At 40.9% G+C, this 20,673-nt stretch overlaps 2 protein-coding genes across 2 annotated transcripts in view; one reads left to right on the top strand and one right to left on the bottom strand.

Annotated features, from left to right (window-relative positions):
• The window catches only part of LOC127880267 (uncharacterized), a 536,299-nt gene that overhangs the window by 245,774 nt on the left and 269,852 nt on the right, over positions 1 to 20,673 (bottom strand). The gene's annotated exons all lie outside the window — the stretch shown is intronic.
• The window catches only part of LOC127880262 (chromatin assembly factor 1 subunit A-A-like), a 44,992-nt gene that overhangs the window by 21,644 nt on the left and 2,675 nt on the right, over positions 1 to 20,673 (top strand). The window contains exons 8-15 of the mRNA XM_052427585.1: positions 250 to 327; positions 2,138 to 2,269; positions 5,337 to 5,413; positions 13,375 to 13,552; positions 15,501 to 15,578; positions 15,886 to 15,990; positions 17,546 to 17,713; positions 19,578 to 19,716. Coding sequence (XP_052283545.1) covers positions 250 to 327; positions 2,138 to 2,269; positions 5,337 to 5,413; positions 13,375 to 13,552; positions 15,501 to 15,578; positions 15,886 to 15,990; positions 17,546 to 17,713; positions 19,578 to 19,716 — 955 coding nt within the window. The remainder of the gene's footprint in view (positions 1 to 249; positions 328 to 2,137; positions 2,270 to 5,336; positions 5,414 to 13,374; positions 13,553 to 15,500; positions 15,579 to 15,885; positions 15,991 to 17,545; positions 17,714 to 19,577; positions 19,717 to 20,673) is intronic.

Genomic DNA, 20,673 nt, shown 5'->3' on the forward strand with positions numbered 1-20,673 from the left:
TACCCATTTAAAGTTTGAGCCGTTTTAGTGACTGCCTTGATAGTGCTGCATTACTGTTGACATTGGCAACAACAAAAATTTAACAAATAAAATTCTTGATCATTTATATTATGTATGATGTGCATAGAAAAGAAGGGTGTTGTTTTGTAAAATAATGCTTCAAGCTTTAATTTTATTTCTGTTTTATCCGTCAAGATGCATAATAATGTTTAAGCAATATACAAACATTAATATTTGGATGTGTTTTAGCAAAGGAAAGCTGAGAAGAAGGCCAGCATGTTCAAAGGTTTCTTCATAAAGAAAGAGCCTGGATCATCACCTCCTAAGGTAACTGTTTGTACAGAACGTGAACAGTCTTTTACTTTGAAAACTCATTTGATCAAATTTAACCTTGAACAAATAATATATAAAGGTATTTGAATTTCACTTACAATCTGTCAATTATCAGCAGTGATATTGAAATGTAATTTTATGCATTCAAATCGTTTAATGGGTTCATAATTCATAAAATGTCATGTTTTGTAAGAAAATTTTCAATTTATTAAAAATGTATCAAAATTTATCTTGATGAATTTATTGAACTTTCAGTGGATGTTTAATTTTTGAGATGGTTATTATTCATTTGCTGCAGGGCATATAATTTCCCAAATTAAAATTAATCCTTTAAAAAGAAGAGTATAAACATCCGAATTCTAGAATTTAAGTTTATTTGCATTAACCCAGTATTTCAATGCTTTGAAAACAGTGCACATGTTCAATTTCAGGAATATCTATGTTCAGTAAATACACTATAACTCCAATATAACGCGGATGACGGGGCCCAAGCCACGCAACAGCGTTATAAAAAGATCCGCGTTATAAGTTTTGAGCTCATTTATTGCAGGGGGCTATAAAACCAGGTATATTATAGCCTATAATACAGGTCCTGTGTATTACCATGCTGTGTTGTCATCCGAAAATACATGCATATAAACCGAATCGTAACGATAACATTATACATACCGCTTTTCTAATGTGTACATTAATCCGATAATCCAATAAAGTTACAACATCACTTTAAAAAATTAATAATCTTGAACATTAATGACCATAAATATGTTTACGAATTTCGTAAACACAGCTATATGCATTTAAAATTAGATTGAATGCAATACGATACATCTACAAATTGCGTCATACGCCGTCATGCAAAAAGCATGCTTTTCGGGGACTTTCTGATACCGGGCAAAAATGAAAGAAAGTGAATCTTTGCTAACAATTACACTGTGTTAGCATGTAAATAAGCCATCTGGATTATTTCATTAATGTCTCGTACACGAACTGAATTATTAAATACTAGAATGATAATGAAAGGACAGAAAAACTTGTTTTATACTGTGCGCCGCAGTATATTTCAAAGCCGCTCCTTTAATATACAGTAGAGTTAAACTGCAATCAAATAAAAGTAAGAAGGTTTTTATCGTTTTGAATAACTTAAATTTTATAATTATCCCGCTTGCACTTACGTTATTGAAATTAGTGCATTGAACAGCTCTGATATGGAATACATGTAATAAACACTGACTCGCAAGTTTTCACACCTTTATTGACATTACACAACAGATTAACACCAATTAGCTGTCTGGTGGCGTTTAACCTCTAATCGATTAAAATCAGTTTATCAGACGGATAAAGCAATCAAGCTGTGATCGCCGCCTTCTTTGAATTTTCTGAAAATATATATGAAGTTGCATATCATGGATTTGAATCAGAAATGGAAGGTTGGAGAAAAAATGGGATCCAAGCACCCCCCGCCTTATATTGGACACAGTTTATTACGGACCGCACCATATTGGAGTTAAAGTGTAGATACTAAGTATTTTACATTTGAAGTTCATTTTAAATATTCTCAAATTCCTTTTTTTTTTACCATAGTGAATCAAAAGAACACAAACTTATCCCACTTATGTCACCAACACAATACATTTTAATAAAATGAATGTTCTTTCTCTTAGTCGTGATTATTTCTTGAATAGCCATTAAGCATTCCATATAAAAAATTGTTTCGTGAAAACCTCAGCCCTTTTCTCCCAGATGCACGCATGTGAATGAGCCCTGAATTCATGCCCTTAAAAAGCTATCTGATGGACTGTTTCAGAATAAGGACACTAAGGATGGGATGTTCATGCCGTTTGAGTTGAAACCCAACATGAGACTTGCCCCAGCCAATCGCCGGGCACCTTTAGACGAGTCACAGAGGGAGAAACTAGACGAGTGGATCACAGAACAGGTGCTTGTATAGGAAATTAAATGACGAACATCATGCGAAAATTGCTCTTATGTCATTTGCACTCAGCGTAGCATAAGACCCATTCCTCTAAATAGTCGCACAAGTTATGGTGGTGTCTATTGGACAGAGTAGCTCCATACCATACTGCAAAAATTTGCGCAGGTTGGTCTGGAGCTTTGCTGGCTGCAAATGTCTTAAGACCCGTTTTGGCATGATGCAGGTTAAATTTTCTTTTTTTAAAGTTAAAGAAATGTATATGCTGTGCCTGACTTGCCATTGTTGGATAAACAGAAATTCATTCATTTAAATGAAAGAACTATTTTGAATTCACATGTTTTGATTCTGATATGAAAATAATCAGTTTTGATACATGATTGTATTTTTTGTGATCGCCTTTTGTCCGTCGTGAGTCTTGCGTCATCAACATTTGCCTTGTGAACACTCCAGAGGCCACATTTATTGTCTGATCTTCATGAAACTTGGTCAGAACATTTGACCCATTGATACCTTGACTGGGTGCGAAACTGGGTCAAAAACTAGGTCACTAGGTCAAAAAAAAGAAAAACCTTGTGAACACTGTAAAAGTCACATTTGATGCCCAATCTTCATGTAACTTTGTCAAAATGTTTGTCTAAATGATATGTTGGTTGAGTACAAAAATGGTTTCGGTCCCTCGAAAAACATGGCCGAAAGGGGGCTGGGCAGTATTCCTAATATGGCCATAGAAAAACCTTGTGAACACTCTAGAAGTCACATTTTTTGCCCAATCATCATGAAACTTGGTCAAAACATTGGTTTTATTGATATCTCGGACGAGTTCGAAAATGGTCCAGATCTGTAAAAAAACATGGCCACCAGGGGGTGGGGCATTTTTCTCTATATGTATATTATCAGGAAAAAAAGCATGGCCGCCGGGGGGGGGGGGGTCATTTTCCGTATATTTATATAGTAAAAAGCTTGTGAACACTCTAGAAGTCACTTTTTTTCCTTATCATCATAATTTTTCTAAACATTAATTTTATAGATATCTCGGATGAGTTCGAAAATGGTCATGATGGGTGGAAAAACATGGCCGCAAGGGGGTGGGGCAGTTTTCTCAATATGTATATAGTGAAAACAGGTGAACTGTCTAGTGCTGATATGCAATAATGTTAAAGATAAGCTGTACATACTTTCTAATAGTTAACTTTCTTGTATAAACCTGGGACTTCCTTCATAAAATGTGGTTTACATAAAGACAGTAGTTTGCATGCACTTAATAAACCTATTTTTTCTATGTCATAAAAGAACTGTACATGTACTAATGCACTGTAGAGCCTTATCTTTTATCTTTACTGATAAGCCAAGTTACCCAACTGTGTTTTGGTGTATTGATTGAACTTCGTCTAAGATCAATTGGATTGGGAAAGTCAATAATCTCAGACGACTACTGTGCTATGAAACTGTTTCCATGGCAACCTTGACTCCAGTTAAATGCACTGGCTTACCTTTACATAATTATTGCGGTAGATAATGACCACTCTTTATTCATCATCATACTAGTATGCTCAAGATACTCTCCCTTGAAGGGTCTACACTTCTGCTAAAATAAACTGGATTTTATTGTTAAATACATGTAAAATAACCCACATTATCAAAGATTTGTGTTCTAAAACGGATTAATGGATTTTTTAACTGGAAATATGATTCAGGGCTTTTTTTCCTTATTTATGAGTGGCCGTGGAAGGACATTTCACAATTTTGAAAAGGACAATTCACAAACCTAACATGGCCGTGAATTTTTACAAAATGGGCCGTTTTTCACAATTTTCATAATTTCACGACTCGGTTTTTCACAATTTTAAGAAGTTCGCGACTCAATTTTTCACAATTTTGAAAAGTTCGCGACTCAATTTGTTACAATTTTGAAAAGATTGCAACTCATGTTTTCACAATTTTGAAAAGTTCGCGACTCATTTTTTCACAAAGTAAGGGGGCCAGGGCCGCTTCACAAAGTCAGGAAAAAAAGCCCTGTGATTGCAAGGTGAGTCTGAAAATAGTTCATGTTTGTTTATAAACAAGGCTCTCAGGGAGATGGTAGTTTTTTGTATGTCTACAGTTTTTTATAGTGAAAAGTTGTGAATACTTATAGTCACATTTTTAGTTCAATCTGAATGACACTTGCTGAGTGCAAATGTTTATATCATAGTTATCTTGATTTAGTTTACACAATTAGTTTTAATAATATCATCTTCAAACATGGTGACAATCTTTATGAGAATAATATTTGTATGCCCCCAAAGGAAGGCATATAGTGATCGGACCGTCCGTCTGTACGTCTGTCTGTCTGTCCTTCTGTCACACTTTGCGTTTAGGTTTCACGTTTAGATTTCAAAAAATGCTCATAACTTCTATGTCGCTTCAGATAGTATTTGATATTTGGCATGCATGTGTATCTCATGGAGCTGCACATTTTGAGTGGTGAAAGGTCAAGGTAATCCTTCAAGGTCAAAGGTCAAATATATGGCTTCAAAGCGGCGCAGAAGGGGGCATTGTGTTTCTGACAAACACATCTCTTGTTTGCTCATGGTGAAATTTTGTGATCACCTTTTGTCAATTGTCTGTCTTCCGTTGTGCGTCATGAATATTTGCCTTCAACGCTTGTTAACACTGTAGCGGCCACATTTATTGTCGGATCTTCATGAAACTTTGTAAGAAGATTTGTCCCAATGATATCTTGGTCGAGTTCAAAAATGGTTCAGGTCTGTTGAAAAACATGGCCACCAGGGGGCCATTTGTTGTTCATTCTTCATGAAACTTGGTTAGAACATTGGTTCCATTGATATATTGGGCTGCAAAAATCAGGTCATTTCTTTTTATCTCAGGTGAGCGACTTTGGGCCTTTCAGGCCCTCTTGTTTTTTTATTCAATGGCTGGATTTAAGTATTAACAGAGTTTTACTTAATGTTGAAAAAAAAGCAGTAGATTGGATTCATGCTATTTGGAGTTCCAAGCCCTTTGATACTTCCTTCACATTTCATGCCCACAATGTTTACAACTGAACACATGAGCCATGTTTTACCTTCAGACCTCCAGTGAGACATACCTCAAAGCTCTCAAGTCTCCAGGATTTGTCAAAGGAAAGGGTAGCAAGACTTGGCCAAAGTAAGTGTTTTGTTGCACCATTATGAAGAGATATTTTTGAGATAATTTGCAAGCTATTCTACTAGTTACAACATTTGAGCTTGGTTATAGTTTCTCAGTAAAACTAGTTGCTTATGAATGGCTCGACATTTGGCAGTGACACGCAGAACAGCATGAACCATGTATGAAATAACCATACATGTTGATATTGTAATATTTCATTCTTATAAGTTTCAGTGTGCCGTCTCTGTACTGAAACATGGGAATCTGTTGTTCTTAAAAAGTTAGTTGGCCTAGAATTTTAAGAAACTGATATGAGCAATTTGAAATAAAATAAATATTTTCCAAAACATTACATCTCCTAGTGGCAAAACATTGTTGTTGTTAACACAATTTTACAGGTTGTATTGGAGTCACATTATGGATCTGTTGGTTGTTTTGTTAAAATGTCTGTTATGTGTCTAGAACCAATACAATACATTTTAATAGCTTAATTACGTTACCTGATATCATATGCTTACTTATTCCGATAGGATCGTAATTTATCCGGAATTTTTCTTCCGAGGAATCCCACACTTTTCAAAAACCCGTCAGGTAGGACAGAGCGGTCACATAGTGCCGTGTAGCCGCACAACCAAAACGGGACATTACCCAGAATTCACTCTTATTCCGGATGGCGATATACAAAGGCCGACATTTTGTTATAAACTTAATTGTTGCTTCTGTTTCGCTGGATTTTTCTGTTTAACAGAATAGAGAAGTTTTTGTATTGCGTTAAAACATTCTCCGTATATATATCCGTGTATTTCTGAATCGTTTTGTGTATTTGTTTGTTTGTTCAAGGCAAAGTATGCCTCAAACACGTGGCTCATGTGGACACATAAGGGCAGCATGGGACAACAATGGTAGCTGCCTGTCGTGTGCAGGATGCACCCAGGATAACTGCTGCCCTTTCTGTGAGCATTGGTCTGCAGATACCTGGGCCATCAAGCGTCGACCCTTCAAGAGTCGTGGACGCAACAAGAATAGTTCAGATCAAAGTAGGGAAAGTTCCGTGTGTCGGGACTTTTCACCACACGATCTTGACCATACTCCACCAGTAGCTGCCAGGCATCGGTCCCTACCCCGTGACGACACCGGACAAAATTTGCCCGGTCCGTTCATCGGGAATGACCAGTTGAATGACTCGGCATCAGATCAACATAGGAAAAGTTCCATGTGTCGGGACTTTTCACCACACGATCTTGACCATATGCCACCAGTAGCTGCCAGGCATCGGTCCCTACCACGTGACGACACCGGACAAAATTTGCCTGGTCCGTTCATCGGGAATGACCAGTTGACCGGTCCGGAGACTTCACAGGTTGACCTGTCTGGTCACCGGTCATGCTATGACCGGTCACCGGTCACTGACCGGTCCAGTCACCGGTCATGCTATGACCGGTCCGATCACCAGTCATTGACCGGTCCGGTCACCGGTCATGCTGTGACTGGTCACCGGTCAACCGGTCCGGTCACCGGTCATGTAATGACCGATCCGGTCACCGGGTTTCGGTCTGTGCCACAGACCGTTCCGGTCACCGTAGATGTTGACACTACCTTGTCAGTACTCCACAAAGGTAGATGCAGCCGCGTTTCTACTGTGAGTCACAGACGTAAACGTGTAGTGTCTGATGTTTCCGACTACTCCTCCACTTCGGGCTCGTCGTCGTATGACTCATCGTCTACTTCAAATAGCCCTCATCATTACCGGAGGGGACGTCGTTCAGGCTCACCGAGTGTTTCTCGGCGTAGATTGCCTCGTAAAGAGCGATCACGCCAGCGCTCGGGGAGACGTTCGATCAGGAAACATCATTCCCAGCGCCGCCGAACAGTGTCTCGGCGTCGCAGGGATAAGGGACATAGACCTTCCTCTATTAGGCGCTCTCGGACTCCTAGGTCCCCTAGTCGATCCTTCTCTGAGGAATCTATTGACACCCTTCCACGTGTGTCGGCCTCTATTTTGGCCTCAACACACACTTCAGCCGTTCCTACAACCACTGATCATAATTTGTATTCAAACACTAGTTTGCATACATATCAGGCTCAAGGTACAGGGGTTAATCTAACCACTTCGGCTGCGTTTTCAGCCCCACGGGTCTCTTCCACATTGCATAGAAGTATACCCCGGGCTGCCGCTACACCATCATATCCCAACACTTTGTGGATCCAACAGTCGCCGGGAATCTTTGTCCCTTTTTCGACTGATCCTTTACCAGCGACCTCTGGTATTCAAAGTGAGTCTGCTGACTTGATCTCTGAGAGACCTAACTCACCAGCTATATCTTTGATGGTGCCGGAAAACGATTCTCTCATGATAGAAGCGAATGAATCTATTATTCCTTCTCCTATATCCACCGGTTTCAATCAATCCAATGCTCCCGCAGATGGTTCGATTGAGGCGGGTTCGGAGTCTAATGAGGCCAAACTTTATTATTTGGCCTCCATCCATCAGGTATACGAACTTATGTTCAATACCTTAGATGAGGACTTCTGCCCCCGCCCTTTCTTGTCTCTCACAGGATCTGCAGTTACCGTTACAGAACAGGTAGCACGCAGACGAGAGCCCGGCAGGATAAGTAAGGCTACTTCCCGAGTGGATCTACGCCTTCCTATTGGCTCTTCCACAATGGCTGTTTTCCAGTCACTTGAACCAGCCAATAAGCCTTCGCCATCTCCATGGAAAGCCCCTAAGGAGCTGACGGAGCCTAAACAGATGGACGGCGGGAAAAGTTATAAGGCCCCGGTACTCGACCCTGCTACCGGTTTGGACCTTTCCAAACTTCCGGTTCCTGATGCTGACATAAGTAAGCTGTCACTTACAATGCCTTCATCATCTACCCATACATCAGTCCCTCTTTCCCTGTTGGAAAATTGGGAGCTGAGAGAACGCCGTTCCATAGGTCTGGCTAACCAGCTAGATCTCATGGCAGCCACAGCCTTAGACTTGGTTTGGGAGCTCTCTGATTCAATCCCAGAGGAGCTCCGGGCCTTGTTGATACATCTTTCACGTACTTCACAGTGTTTATCTCACAATGCTGCGTCTTCTATGTCTGAGATGTTAAGGCTTCGGAGAGACCTCATCCTCTCTTCCTTGCCCAATAATTTCCTTTTGGAAACAGGCGTAAACTCCCTTCGAACTGCTCCACTAACAGCAGAGTCTCTTTTTGGAGGGAGGATACAGTCGGCACTTACTGCTGATCGTGAAGATCAGATACATGCCTCCTTAGCTAGCAGCAACTCTGGCCAGCGCCCTGTGGTTTTTAAGTGCCCTGCTTCTAAGCCCCCAGGAGCCCCACCGGCCAAGAACGCTAAAAGGGACAGTTTCCCTACTAAGCGTCCGTCTGCTCCACGTCAGCCCACAACTAGGCCTCCTTTTCAGAACAGAACAACTTCCTATCGGAAGCCTTCTGTAAAACAAAATTGGAGTAAGGGCAAACCCAATGCGGACAAGAAGTCATTTAATCCTTCTTCCGGCAAGGGTGGACCTCCTAAAGGTCAGCCCTAGGTCATACCCCTTTCTACCGCCACAACCTCTGATGCCGGAGGTACCAGTCGGGGCCAAACTTATGCACTTCGCAAATCGATGGCTCCAAATAACTTCGGACGCGTGGGTTCATTCTCTTGTCACACAAGGCCTCACTTTTCAATTCGAAAAAAGGCCCCCACTCTCTCGCGTCCCAATAGATCTGGTATCTCCGCATCTACAACTTCCAGACTCCATTCTCGGACTCCTGGAAAAACAGGCGGTAGAAAGGGTTCACGACCCTTGTTCTCCAGGATTTTACAGTCGCCTTTTCCTTGTTCAAAAGAAAAGCGGCTCCTGGAGACCAGTCATAGACTTAAAAGTGTTCAACACGTTTCTAGTCAAACCTACTTTCAAGATGGAGACTCCTGCCTTCATTCGGCGCTCCATCAAACCCATGCAATGGGGGGTTTCCTTGGACCTGGAAGATGCATACTTCCATGTTCCTATCCATCCCAACTACCGGAAGTACCTGCGCTTCTCCTTTCGAGGCCAGGTCTACCAGTTTCGGGCGATGCCCTTTGGATTGGCCACGGCTCCACGAGTTTTCACCAAACTCATGGCCGCAGTGAGCGCACACCTCCGATTACATGGGGTTCAACTGCTTCAGTATTTCGACGATTGGCTCTTACACCAGCTCGATCGTCAACTGCTTCTGCTACACCTAGAGTTCTCTTGGAAGGAGCTCCTCTCTTTAGGACTCCTTCTCAATGTAGCCAAGTCAGACCTCATTCCCTCTCAGGATTTCATATTCGTGGGAATGAATTTTCTGACCCACATCAATCAGGTCAGGGTCTCACCGCAACGTATATCAGACCTCCTTTTGAAGGTCAGATGGGTGCTGTCCCAATCTCATATCACAGCTCAAGATTTCCTCTCACTCAACGGTATCCTGAGCTCTGTAGCAGACTTCGTGCAGTTGGGACGTCTCTTCCTACGTCCTCTTCAGCACTATCTCTCAGCTCGATGGAAATGGTCTCCAGACAATCTGCTTACACAGATTCCCATCCTTCCGTCCTTAGTCCCCCACCTTCAATAGTGGCTAGACGAGGAGACCCTGTTGGCAGGAGTACCGCTTCTTCCCCCGCAACCGTCTTTACATCTCATAACGGATGCGAGCATGGAAGGTTGGGGCGCTCACCTGGAACCCCGCAGCCTGACATCAGGATTGTGGTCTCCTCAGGAGTCTCTCCTGCACATAAACAATCTCGTAATGCGAGCAGTCTTTCTAGCTGTTTCTCAATTCCAATCACATCTTCGGGACTCCTGTGTGATGGTATCGACAGACAACACATCAGTCGTGGCTTATATCCAGAAACAGGGCGGGACACACTCTCACTCCCTGTATCTGGAAACAATGAAATTACTTGTTCTTTGCAAGAGCCTAAACGTCTCTCTCTTGTCCAAACACATACCAGGTCGTCTCAACGCCCTGGCGGACGGTTTGTCTCGCAAACACCAGTTACTTCCATCGGAGTGGACACTTCATCAGGAAGTGGCCAATCAGATATTCCTTACATTCGGTTATCCACTGGTCGACCTGTTTGCGACCAGAGACAACCACAGACTTCCTCTGTATGTGAGTCCAGTGTACGAACCAGCAGCGTGGGCGGTAGACGCGCTTTTGTTCGATTGGGATCAACTGGACGCTTACGCTTATCCCCCACCCATTCTAATTCCCCAAATCTTAGGGAAAATCAGGGTGAGCTCTTGCCGGATCCTCCTGATAGCCCCTTGGTGGCCCAGGAGATCCTGGTTCAACGACCTTCTCGGTCTCCTGTGCGAATTTCCCAGGGAACTCCCGCACAGGTCAGATCTCCTATCTCAGAGAGACAGACTTCACATGGATCCAGACATGTTCCACTTACACGTCTGGCCGTTATCAGGCAATCCCTGCAGAAGAAACGCTTTTCTGTCAGGGCTTCAACACTCGTTGCCTCTGCAAGGAGAAAGTCCACCAGAGCAGTCTATGATGCTCGCTGGAAACTCTTCTCTAATTGGTGCGTTCGAGGGAAAATTGATCCCCTCAATCCCTCTGCTAGACGCATAGCGGATTTTCTAATCTATCTCTTTGATGATAAGAAACTTTCTCTTAGCTCCATCAAAGGATACAGATCTGTGCTTTCGCATACCTTGGCTTTTCGTAAGTCATCACAAGTCTGTGCTGACCCAGCCATTTCGGAACTGATCCGAGCCATGGAACTTAAACGTCCTGTGTCTCGTTCTCTTACCCCCAAATGGGATTTGGCTTGTGTTCTTGGATCGCTTATTAAAGCTCCCTATGAACCCCTTAATCAGGCTTCTTTACAGTTCCTAACCTGGAAGACCGTTTTCCTTCTTACTATGGCTTCATCCAAACGTAGAAGTGAAATTCATGCTCTTTCTATCGAAGAAAGCCATCTTCGTTTTGATTCCTCCGATGGCTCTGTCACCTTGTTGTGTCAGCCAGGATTCCTTGCTAAAAATCAACTCCCCTCTATGGCTTCTAAACCCTTCAAGGTCCCAAGTCTTTCTAGAACTTGTGGTAATGAAGATGAAGATAGACTCCTCTGCCCTGTCAGGTCTTTGAAGTTCTATCTTAGTAGAGTTAAGTCTATTCGAGGTTCTCGTAAGAGACTCTTCATTCCCTTAAAAGGGGGGGGCGATGTGTCTGCGGCTTCTATTTCCCGTTGGGTAGCCTCGACTATAAAAAGGGCTTACTCTTCTCTTTCTTCAAGGGATTCATCCTTTTTTAAGATTAGACCGCATGAATTACGAGCAATGTCGGCTTCGTGGGCATATATTAATCATACCCCACTCTCTGACGTGCTTCAAGCTGCTTTCTGGAGGAATCAGACTACTTTTTCATCTTTTTATCTTCGTTCTCTGGAGTGCCAACAGGACAACTTGTATTTGTTGGGCCCCCTTGTGGTTGCACAAACGGTAGTATCTTCTACGGGATAGGTAAATTACGCTTATCCGTGAATTAAGTAATACCGTAATAACGACGATGAGCTGAGAACCCGAGATATGGGTTCCGCTGTAATGGGGAGATTTTCGCGAACCTTCCCGCCTCAGCTGCAAATTCAGCATATGATATCAGGTAACGTAATTAAGCTATTAAAACAAATTTTTCTAGTAAAATTCATTTTAATTAGTAATTACTTACCTGATATCGGTAAGTCCCACCTCCCACCCCGCTCTTCGTCTAATATTTCATTTTTTTTATTGGAATAAGAGTGGATTCTGGGTAATGTCCCGTTTTGGTTGTGCGGCTACACGGCACTATGTGACCGCTCTGTCCTACCTGACAGATTTCTGAAAAGTGTGGGATTCCTCGGACGAAAAATTCCGGATAAATTACGATCCTATCGGAATAAGTAAGCATATGATATCAGGTAAGTAATTACTAATTAAAATGAATTTTACTAGAAAAATTTGTTTATATTGCAGAATCGTAATTGATTTTTAGTTCTATGAGTGAACTATATACATGGGTGTGATATTTTCTCCTTTCAGATGATTTCCTCCCTTTCAATGTCAAACTTAATTTACAAATAGTTATGAGCTTTGTTTGATCTATGTGCAAATGAAGAGTTTAATAGAACTCTAAGGGGGTTAGGGCATTTTCCTCCCCTGAGATGGTTCTGAAATCACACCCCTGTATATATGTTATCATCGTTAAGTGTAAATTTGCAACGCATAAAGTTTACAGGAAGCAGGGCTTCTTTTTAAATTATGGGTAAGGGGCCTGGCATTCCATTTTGGCAGCACAAAAAATATCGACAAAACAAAAAAAGAGAAGAAATTTTCAAAAGTAATGTGGAAATTTGGGGAAAAATTGCATCATTTAAAAAATGTATAAGGGTAAGGAGCCATTCTCTTAGGGGAAGGGGCCTATATACTGACCTTGCTACAGATGGAAAAGAGCTCTGCGAAGTGATGCATATGGGCTGTGCTCTGTAAAAAGAGGGTTTAAAGTATGTGCGTAAAGTGTCATCCCAGATGAGCCTGTGCAGTCTGCACATGCCAATCAGGGACGACACTTTCAGCTTTAATGATATTTTCTGTTTAAAGAAAGTCTCTTCATAGCAAAAATCCAGTTTAGGGGGAAAGTGTCGTCCTTGATAAACCTGTGCATATTGCACAGCGAAATCTGGGACGACACTTTACGCACATGCATTTAACCACCTTTTCACAGACCACCTCTCATATATTTCTGAAGTATTAGCTCTGGGCTTGGCTGCTATGACACCGACAAAGCAGTGTTGTGGAACTCAACCGAATCTGCTGTCAGAGACAGTAATTTATGGTTAAAAATAACTCTTTAAACATGTTTTGTAATTGATTATAATTCAAAACATAAAAAAAAGTAAACGTGATTTTATTTTATTCAGCTGCATAAAGCATAAGTAAGATGTGTGATGAATTTTTCAAGGCAACTAGAAGAGGATGATGATGTGGAACTGATGTCACACGAGAAAGAGACCATTGAAAAGGTTACACACCGTGTGAAGTTTCTGCGATTCCAGGAAAACACGCGCCCCCCATACTACGGCACATGGCGAAAGAAGAGCAGCAAACTGACGCCTAGAAATCCCTTCAAGCAGGACCAGGTTGGTGGGGATGACAGTACATTACCATTTACCACTCAGATGTGCACTTTGATGCGTTTTAGGATTCTTAGAAAATCACGTTCAAATGAAGATTTTTCTTGCTAGTGTCAATTTTAAAAGGCTTCATTTCCAAGCCTATGGTACTGATAAGCAGCAAACAGCATAAAACCTTACCAGACTGCAAGGTATCATAGGGTATAGAGAAGGTTATTTTTCGTTTAATTGTCAATGTTAGACGGCCCATTTTGTGTTTTAAACAGTCAGTGCAAGTCTTTATGACAACCCTGGTTTCATGAAACTGGCTCAGAACATTTTTATGGCCCCTTTCGAAGAAAAGGGGGTATATAGTTTTCGCACTGTCAGTCTGTTTGTCACACTTTTCGTGTCCACTCTCTAATTCAAATAGTTTTCATCCGATCTTTACCAAACTTGGTCAGAAGTTGTATCTAGACAATATCTAGGTCAAATTCGAATATGGTTCATGCCGGGTCAAAAACTAGGTCACGGGGTCGAAAAAAAACCCGGTTGGATTGGACAAAATCCAAGGGAAGTAATAAGCTGTAAAGGTAGATGATTTCTATACCTGCCAAATGATAAATAGAAATTTTGTTTCAAAGTGGCGCAGTAGGGGGCATTGTATTTCTTACAAACACATCTCTTGTTTCTAATATATCTCAGCAAAGTTTAATAAATGGGTCCTGTCGGTTAAAAAAACATGGCAAGATGGGGGCAGAGTAATTTTCTTTATATGGTTAAGTTAATATTTTGAGGTTCAAAGGTCATGTATTTGTGATCATATAGGAGAATAATATGTTGGTATTGGTCACAACCTGTGTAGCTATTGTTCATTCTAGCAATAAAAAAAATCAAGATTAATCCGATGATAGGTCCATATGAGTACATGGGTTTCTGTCATTATAAATGGTAGAATAATGCATGTTTTGTTCACCCAACACGATGACAAAAATAATTTAATGTTTTGTGACATTTGTAAAAAGCATAGTAAAAGTAACATGTTTGTAAACTGCTGTGCGAATTTTTGGACAAGTACTCTGAGAAGACATGCAGCTGGTAGTGATCATAAATCCTGCAATCAGGTGGCCCCTACAAAATCTTTAAATGCCCCACTAAATTCATGGCTGATGGGCCATTGGCCCACCAGCAATCTTGCCCAGAATGAACACTGCCTATGTGACTACGAGGTTGACAGTACAATTGTTGTAACTTGTTGCTTGCAGGGCCTGTTTGACTACGAGGTTGACAGTACAATTGTTGTAACTTGTTGCTTGCAGGGCCTGTTTGACTACGAGGTTGACAGTACAATTGTTGTAACTTTTTATGCCCCCCTTCGAAGAAGACGGGGTATATTGCTTTGCTCATGTCGGTCGGTCTGTCGGTCCGTCCACTAGGTGGTTGTCAGATGATAACTCAAGAACGCTTAGGCCTAGGATCATGAAACTTCATAGGAACGTTGACCATGACTCGCAGATGACCACTATTGATTTTGAGGTCACTTGGTCAAAGGTCAAGGTCACAGGTGAAGGTCACAGTTACTGGAAATAGGCATTTTAAGGATTTAGCATGGTTCAAACAAGGGAAACAACTACCGTTTATGCATGTTCTTTTTGTTACAGCATTTGCCTCCCTTGTAATTTATTTAAATTTTACCAAATGTAAGGCTAACTGCATTTTTGTAAGGCATTGTATCAATAAACATCGGGCAAAAATGAAATTAATGTACCACCACCACCTCCACCACCACCACAAACACCACCACCACCACCACCACCGTTGTTCACAGTGACAAAAAACATATTCAGACAATGGCTGCTACTACAACTTATAGCCCATATGGGGGGCATGCATGTTTTACAAACAGCCCTTGTTCTTGCAGGGCCTGTTTGACTACGAGGTTGACAGTACAATTGTTTTAACTTGTTGCTTGCAGGGCCTGTTTGACTACGAGGTTGACAGTGATGATGAGTGGGAGGAGGAGGAACCTGGCGAATCAGTCTCCTCGGACGAGGTAACACACCAGTCTAGCAAATGTGTCAAAACAAATGTATCAATTCACCAGAATTCTGGGGTGTTATTGCAAGTTTGGCCGAAGAAGATTTAAACTTTATTTATATTGATTTTACGTCGAATGACTTGATATGGTTCTCTGTTATACCTGATTTACTATGTTGTTCTTGATATTGTACGCTGTTATACATGGTTTGCTATGTTCTTGATATTTTACTCTGTTATACTTGATTTGCTATGTTGTTCTTGATATTGTACTCTGTTATGCCTGATTTGCTATATTGTTCTGTAATTGCCCTGTGTTACAGGAGGAGAGGGAGGAGGAGAAGTGTGATGATGAGGAGGAGGGAGATGACTGGATGGTGCCTCATGGTTACCTCTCTGACGGGGAGGGCATAGAAGATGAGGAGGAGGTATGGGGTTCTACCTTGTAACAGCAGACAATAGCAGATAACTTTTAAGATGCTGTTTTGAAGGAAAAGTATTTCATGGTTTATCACGCTATTTTTCCCAATTTCATGGTTGATCGCGCTAATTTTCCCAATCCAAAAGGCACAGGCTTTAAGTCATAAAAGCAAAAAAAAATCACTGCCATCATTAAATCAGCTTGAAGTTTTGGCCTTTCAGATGACTGGTTTTCTCCTGTGCATACTTTCAGGGGTTTTCCGAGTCCATTTCAGATGCACATTTATGTCAAATCAGGCTTACTAGCTCAGTCTGTAGTGCCCTTGGCTACAACTCTAAAGGTAGGAGGTTCAATTCACAGCTCATCCATTTGTGAAGTGGTCATTGTTGACAGCCATTCTCTTAATCATCATAGGCATAGGTCAGTTACAAGCATAAGTTTGTACAGTAAGCACTAGTGAACCATCTTACTCAGAAAGAGGATGGGTAGTTCAACTGACTGCTGTTATGTCAACACAAGTAGTGAGAGGATGGGTAGTTCAACTGACTGCTGTTATGTCAACACAAGTAGTGAGAGGATGGGTAGTTCAACTGACTGCTGTTATATCAACACAACTAGTGAGAGGATGGGTAGTTCAACTGACTGCTGTTATGTCAACACAAGTAGTGAGAGGATGGGTAGTTCAACTGACTGCTGTTATGTCAACACAAGTAGTGAGAGGATGGGTAGTTCAACTGACTGCTGTTATGTCAACACAAGTAGTGAGAGGATGGGTAGTTCAACTGACTGCTGTTATGTCAACACAAGTAGTGAGAGGATGGGTAGTTCAACTGACTGCTGTTATGTCAACACAACTAGTGAGAGGATGGGTAGTTCAACTGACTGCTGGTATGTCAACACAAGTAGTGAGAGGATGGGTTGTTCAACTGACTGCTGTTATGTCAACACAACTAGTGAGAGGATGGGTAGTTCAACTGACTGCTGGTATGTCAACACAAGTAGTGAGAGGATGGGTAGTTCAACTGACTGCTGTTATGTCAACACAAGTAGTGAGAGGATGGGTAGTTCAACTGACTGCTGTTATGTCAACACAAGTAGTGAGAGGATGGGTAGTTCAACTGACTGCTGTTATGTCAACACAAGTAGTGAGAGGATGGGTAGTTCAACTGACTGCTGGTATGTCAACACAAGTAGTGAGAGGATGGGTAGTTCAACTGACTGCTGGTATGTCAACACAAGTAGTGAGAGGATGGGTAGTTCAACTGACTGCTGGTATGTCAACACAACTAGTGAGAGGATGGATAGTTCAACTTACTGCTGGTATGTCAACACAAGTAGTGAGAGGATGGGTAGTTCAACTGACTGCTGTTATGTCAACACAACTAGTGAGAGGATGGGTAGTTCAACTTACTGCTGGTATGTCAACACAAGTAGTGAGAGGATGGGTAGTTCAACTGACTGCTGGTATGTCAACACAAGTAGTGTTTTAAAGCAAAAATCCACATAAAAGAAATAATGAATTGACTTGGTGATTCTATGTAGTGTCCTTGTTCCCTGAGCAGGTGGACACACGGAGCAAGCAGGACCTACAGCGTGTACGTCAGGCAGCCTGGGAGAGCGAGCTGAGACGGCAGGCCAAGCCCCTCAAGATGCTCGCCATCGGCTGTCACTGGCAGGACTCCACCACCACCATCGCAGCACAGCAGCTACAGATACTCCTCAAGTTCAAGGTCAGTGATTATGGTTATTTAAGGCTCATTAAGGGAAATCTGAGACAAAACTTAACGCACATGAATTAAGCCAAGTTTTCTCAGAACAAAGCTTATATTAATTTTTGTTAGAATTTATTATTCCTTGTCAAAGTCTTATAACCAAAATAGGTTGTTTTTTTAACTTGGTTTAAAGACCTTCAACGCAGGCCTTTTCCGCTCCATTTTTGGAAAACGCCACACTGGAATTTTGGGAATTTCGCGTCGTGAAAAATCCCATTTTGGGGAAAAAATTAATCGCAAAACTGGCTCAATTGGGAATAATAATCGCATGTAAATAGTGTTTCTTATATTTCAAAGAAGCTGTTACCTGGTAAATAACGACTATTTTGATAACATTTAATTAAAATATTACAAAATATTATGAACATGTGTAATAAGTGCAGGGTTTTAAATCTGATTTTGGGGAAAGGGCCTGGCCTTTTTATGTCCCCCACTATAGTAGTGGGGGACATGATGTTTTGCCCTGTCTGTTGGTCCGTTGGTCTGTTTGTCTGTTTGCGCCAACTTTAACATTTTGCAATAACTTTTGCTATATTGAAGATAGCAACTTCATATTTGGCATGCATGTGTATCTCATGAAGCTGCACATTTTGAGTGGTGAAAGGTCAAGGTCATCCTTCAAGGTAAGAGGTCAAATATATGTGGCCAAAATCACTCATTTTATGAATACTTTTGCAATATTTAAGATAGCAACTTGATATTTGGCCTGAATGTGTATCTCATGGAGCTGCACATTTTGAGTGGTGAAAGGTCAAGGTCATCCTTCAAGGTCAGAGGTCAAATATATGTGGCCCAAATCGCTTATTTTATAAATACTTTTGCAATATTTAAGATAGCAACTTGATATTTGGCATGCATGTGTATCTCATAGAGCTGCACATTTTGAGTGGTGAAAGGTCAAGGTCATCCTTCACAAGGTCAAGGTCATCCTTCAAGGTCAAACATCATATAGGGGGACATTGTGTTTCACAAACACATCTTGTTTGAGGGGAAAAAAATCGCGCAAAACGCCGGATTTTGGGGGAAATAAGGAAAGTCTTAATAATCATTTTAACATATTTTACTGTTTTTTAAACAAATTCAAGGCAACTGATAATTTAATTATGCAATATTTTTATATTTTCTACCCTGGATCAGGTTAACTTGTATATTTTAAAGGTTTAAAAAAAAAATTGGGGAGGGATTTGGGATTTTTTTTTTTCAATTGGGAAAAAAACAACCAGATTTGCATTGGGAATATGGACCAATTTCGGAGCCCTGGCATAGGGCAGTAAAGGCCTGCAATGCCTAAGGTTGTATTATGTAATCCACTTCAGATGGCTTCTTTAAACTTAATAAATATAAATACAAAAAGGTTATTAATTATCAAAATCTATGTAAAAGTGAAGACTTTTGTGAACCTTGAGAGGTTGTAGGGTAATCATCTTCCCACAATAACCAATATCACACCCCAGTCATGAATACAAAGCAAATGTACAGCTAACCAATATCACACCCCAGTCATGAATACAAAGCAAATGTACAGCTAACCAATATCACACCCCAGTCATGAATACAAAGCAAATGTACAGCTAACCAATATCACACCCCAGTCATGAATACAAAGCAAATGTACAGCTAACCAATATCACACCCCAGTCATGAATACAAAGCAAATGTACAGCTAACCAATGTCACACCCCAGTCATGAATACAAAGCAAATGTACAGCTAACCAATATCACACCCCAGTCATGAATACAAAGCAAATGTACAGCTAACCAATATCACACCCCAGTCATGAATACAAAGCAAATGTACAGCTTGTGTTCACTTCCTTACAGGCCATATGTTTGACGTCATGCCCAATAGAGACAAGTTACTCCATCGCAAGGAACGGTGGCGAAGCCGGTGGAAACGGGGATAAAACTGAGGAGAAAAAGACCAAGTCAAACCCTCAGAAGAAAGCAGTCCCAGAAGAAGGTTAGTTTTAATGTTTAAAATTTTGAATTATGCCATTGTCAATCTGAGTTCCATTCAGAATTGCTTTTCTCACAGAATTGTGAATAGCTCTTAGCCCTTCCATTTTTGCGGGGGAGTATTTTAACATATTACAAAAAAAATATTCGTCGTTTCTTGTAGCTTGATCAATTTATAATAAAGGATAGAAAACTATTTTTTAAAGTTGGTGCTGAAACTGAAAATATAATGCTGATAAGGCATATATGTAAATATGAATTAATGTATTTAGTGATTGTGTAGAAGCCTATACACACTTGTAACGGAACCTATATTCAGCTTCTCTTTTTTATACAAGTAGTGATAAAATCCTTGTAAATATTGGGGAGTCATAGTGAGAGACAATTTTATCTCCAGTTTATCAAAGATTGTCAAGTTGTGATTTGTAGTCCTTACTTAGTCAATCATCTCTATGATTTAAACAGTATTTTTATGCCCCCGGTAGGGTGGCATATAGCAGTTGAACTGTCCGTCAGTCAGTATGTCAGTCTGTCCGTCCGTCCGAAAAAACTTTAACTGTGGCCATAACTTTTTAAATATTAAAGATAGCACCTTGATATTTGGCATGCATGTGTATCTCATAGAACTGCACATTTTGAGTGGTAAAATTTCAAGGTGAACATCATCCTTCAAGGTCTACGGTCGAAAAAACAAAGTCAAGGGAAGTAATAAGCTTTAAATGGACATAGTTATCTGACCTGCCCAGGTATATATTTTTGTTAAATAAATCAAAGCGGAGCAGTAGGCGGCATTGTGTTTCTGACAAACACATTGTGGTAAAAGGTTCAGGTCATTCTTTGCGGTCTACGGTAAAAATACAGATTTAAGGGAAGTAATTAGCTTTAAAAAGGGAGAAAATTATTCAATATTGAACATAGCCACTTTATATATTTGGCATGCATGTGTATCTCATGGAGTTTC

This window comes from Dreissena polymorpha, chromosome 4 (assembly GCF_020536995.1).
Source record: "Dreissena polymorpha isolate Duluth1 chromosome 4, UMN_Dpol_1.0, whole genome shotgun sequence".
Taxonomy (NCBI): domain Eukaryota; kingdom Metazoa; phylum Mollusca; class Bivalvia; order Myida; family Dreissenidae; genus Dreissena; species Dreissena polymorpha.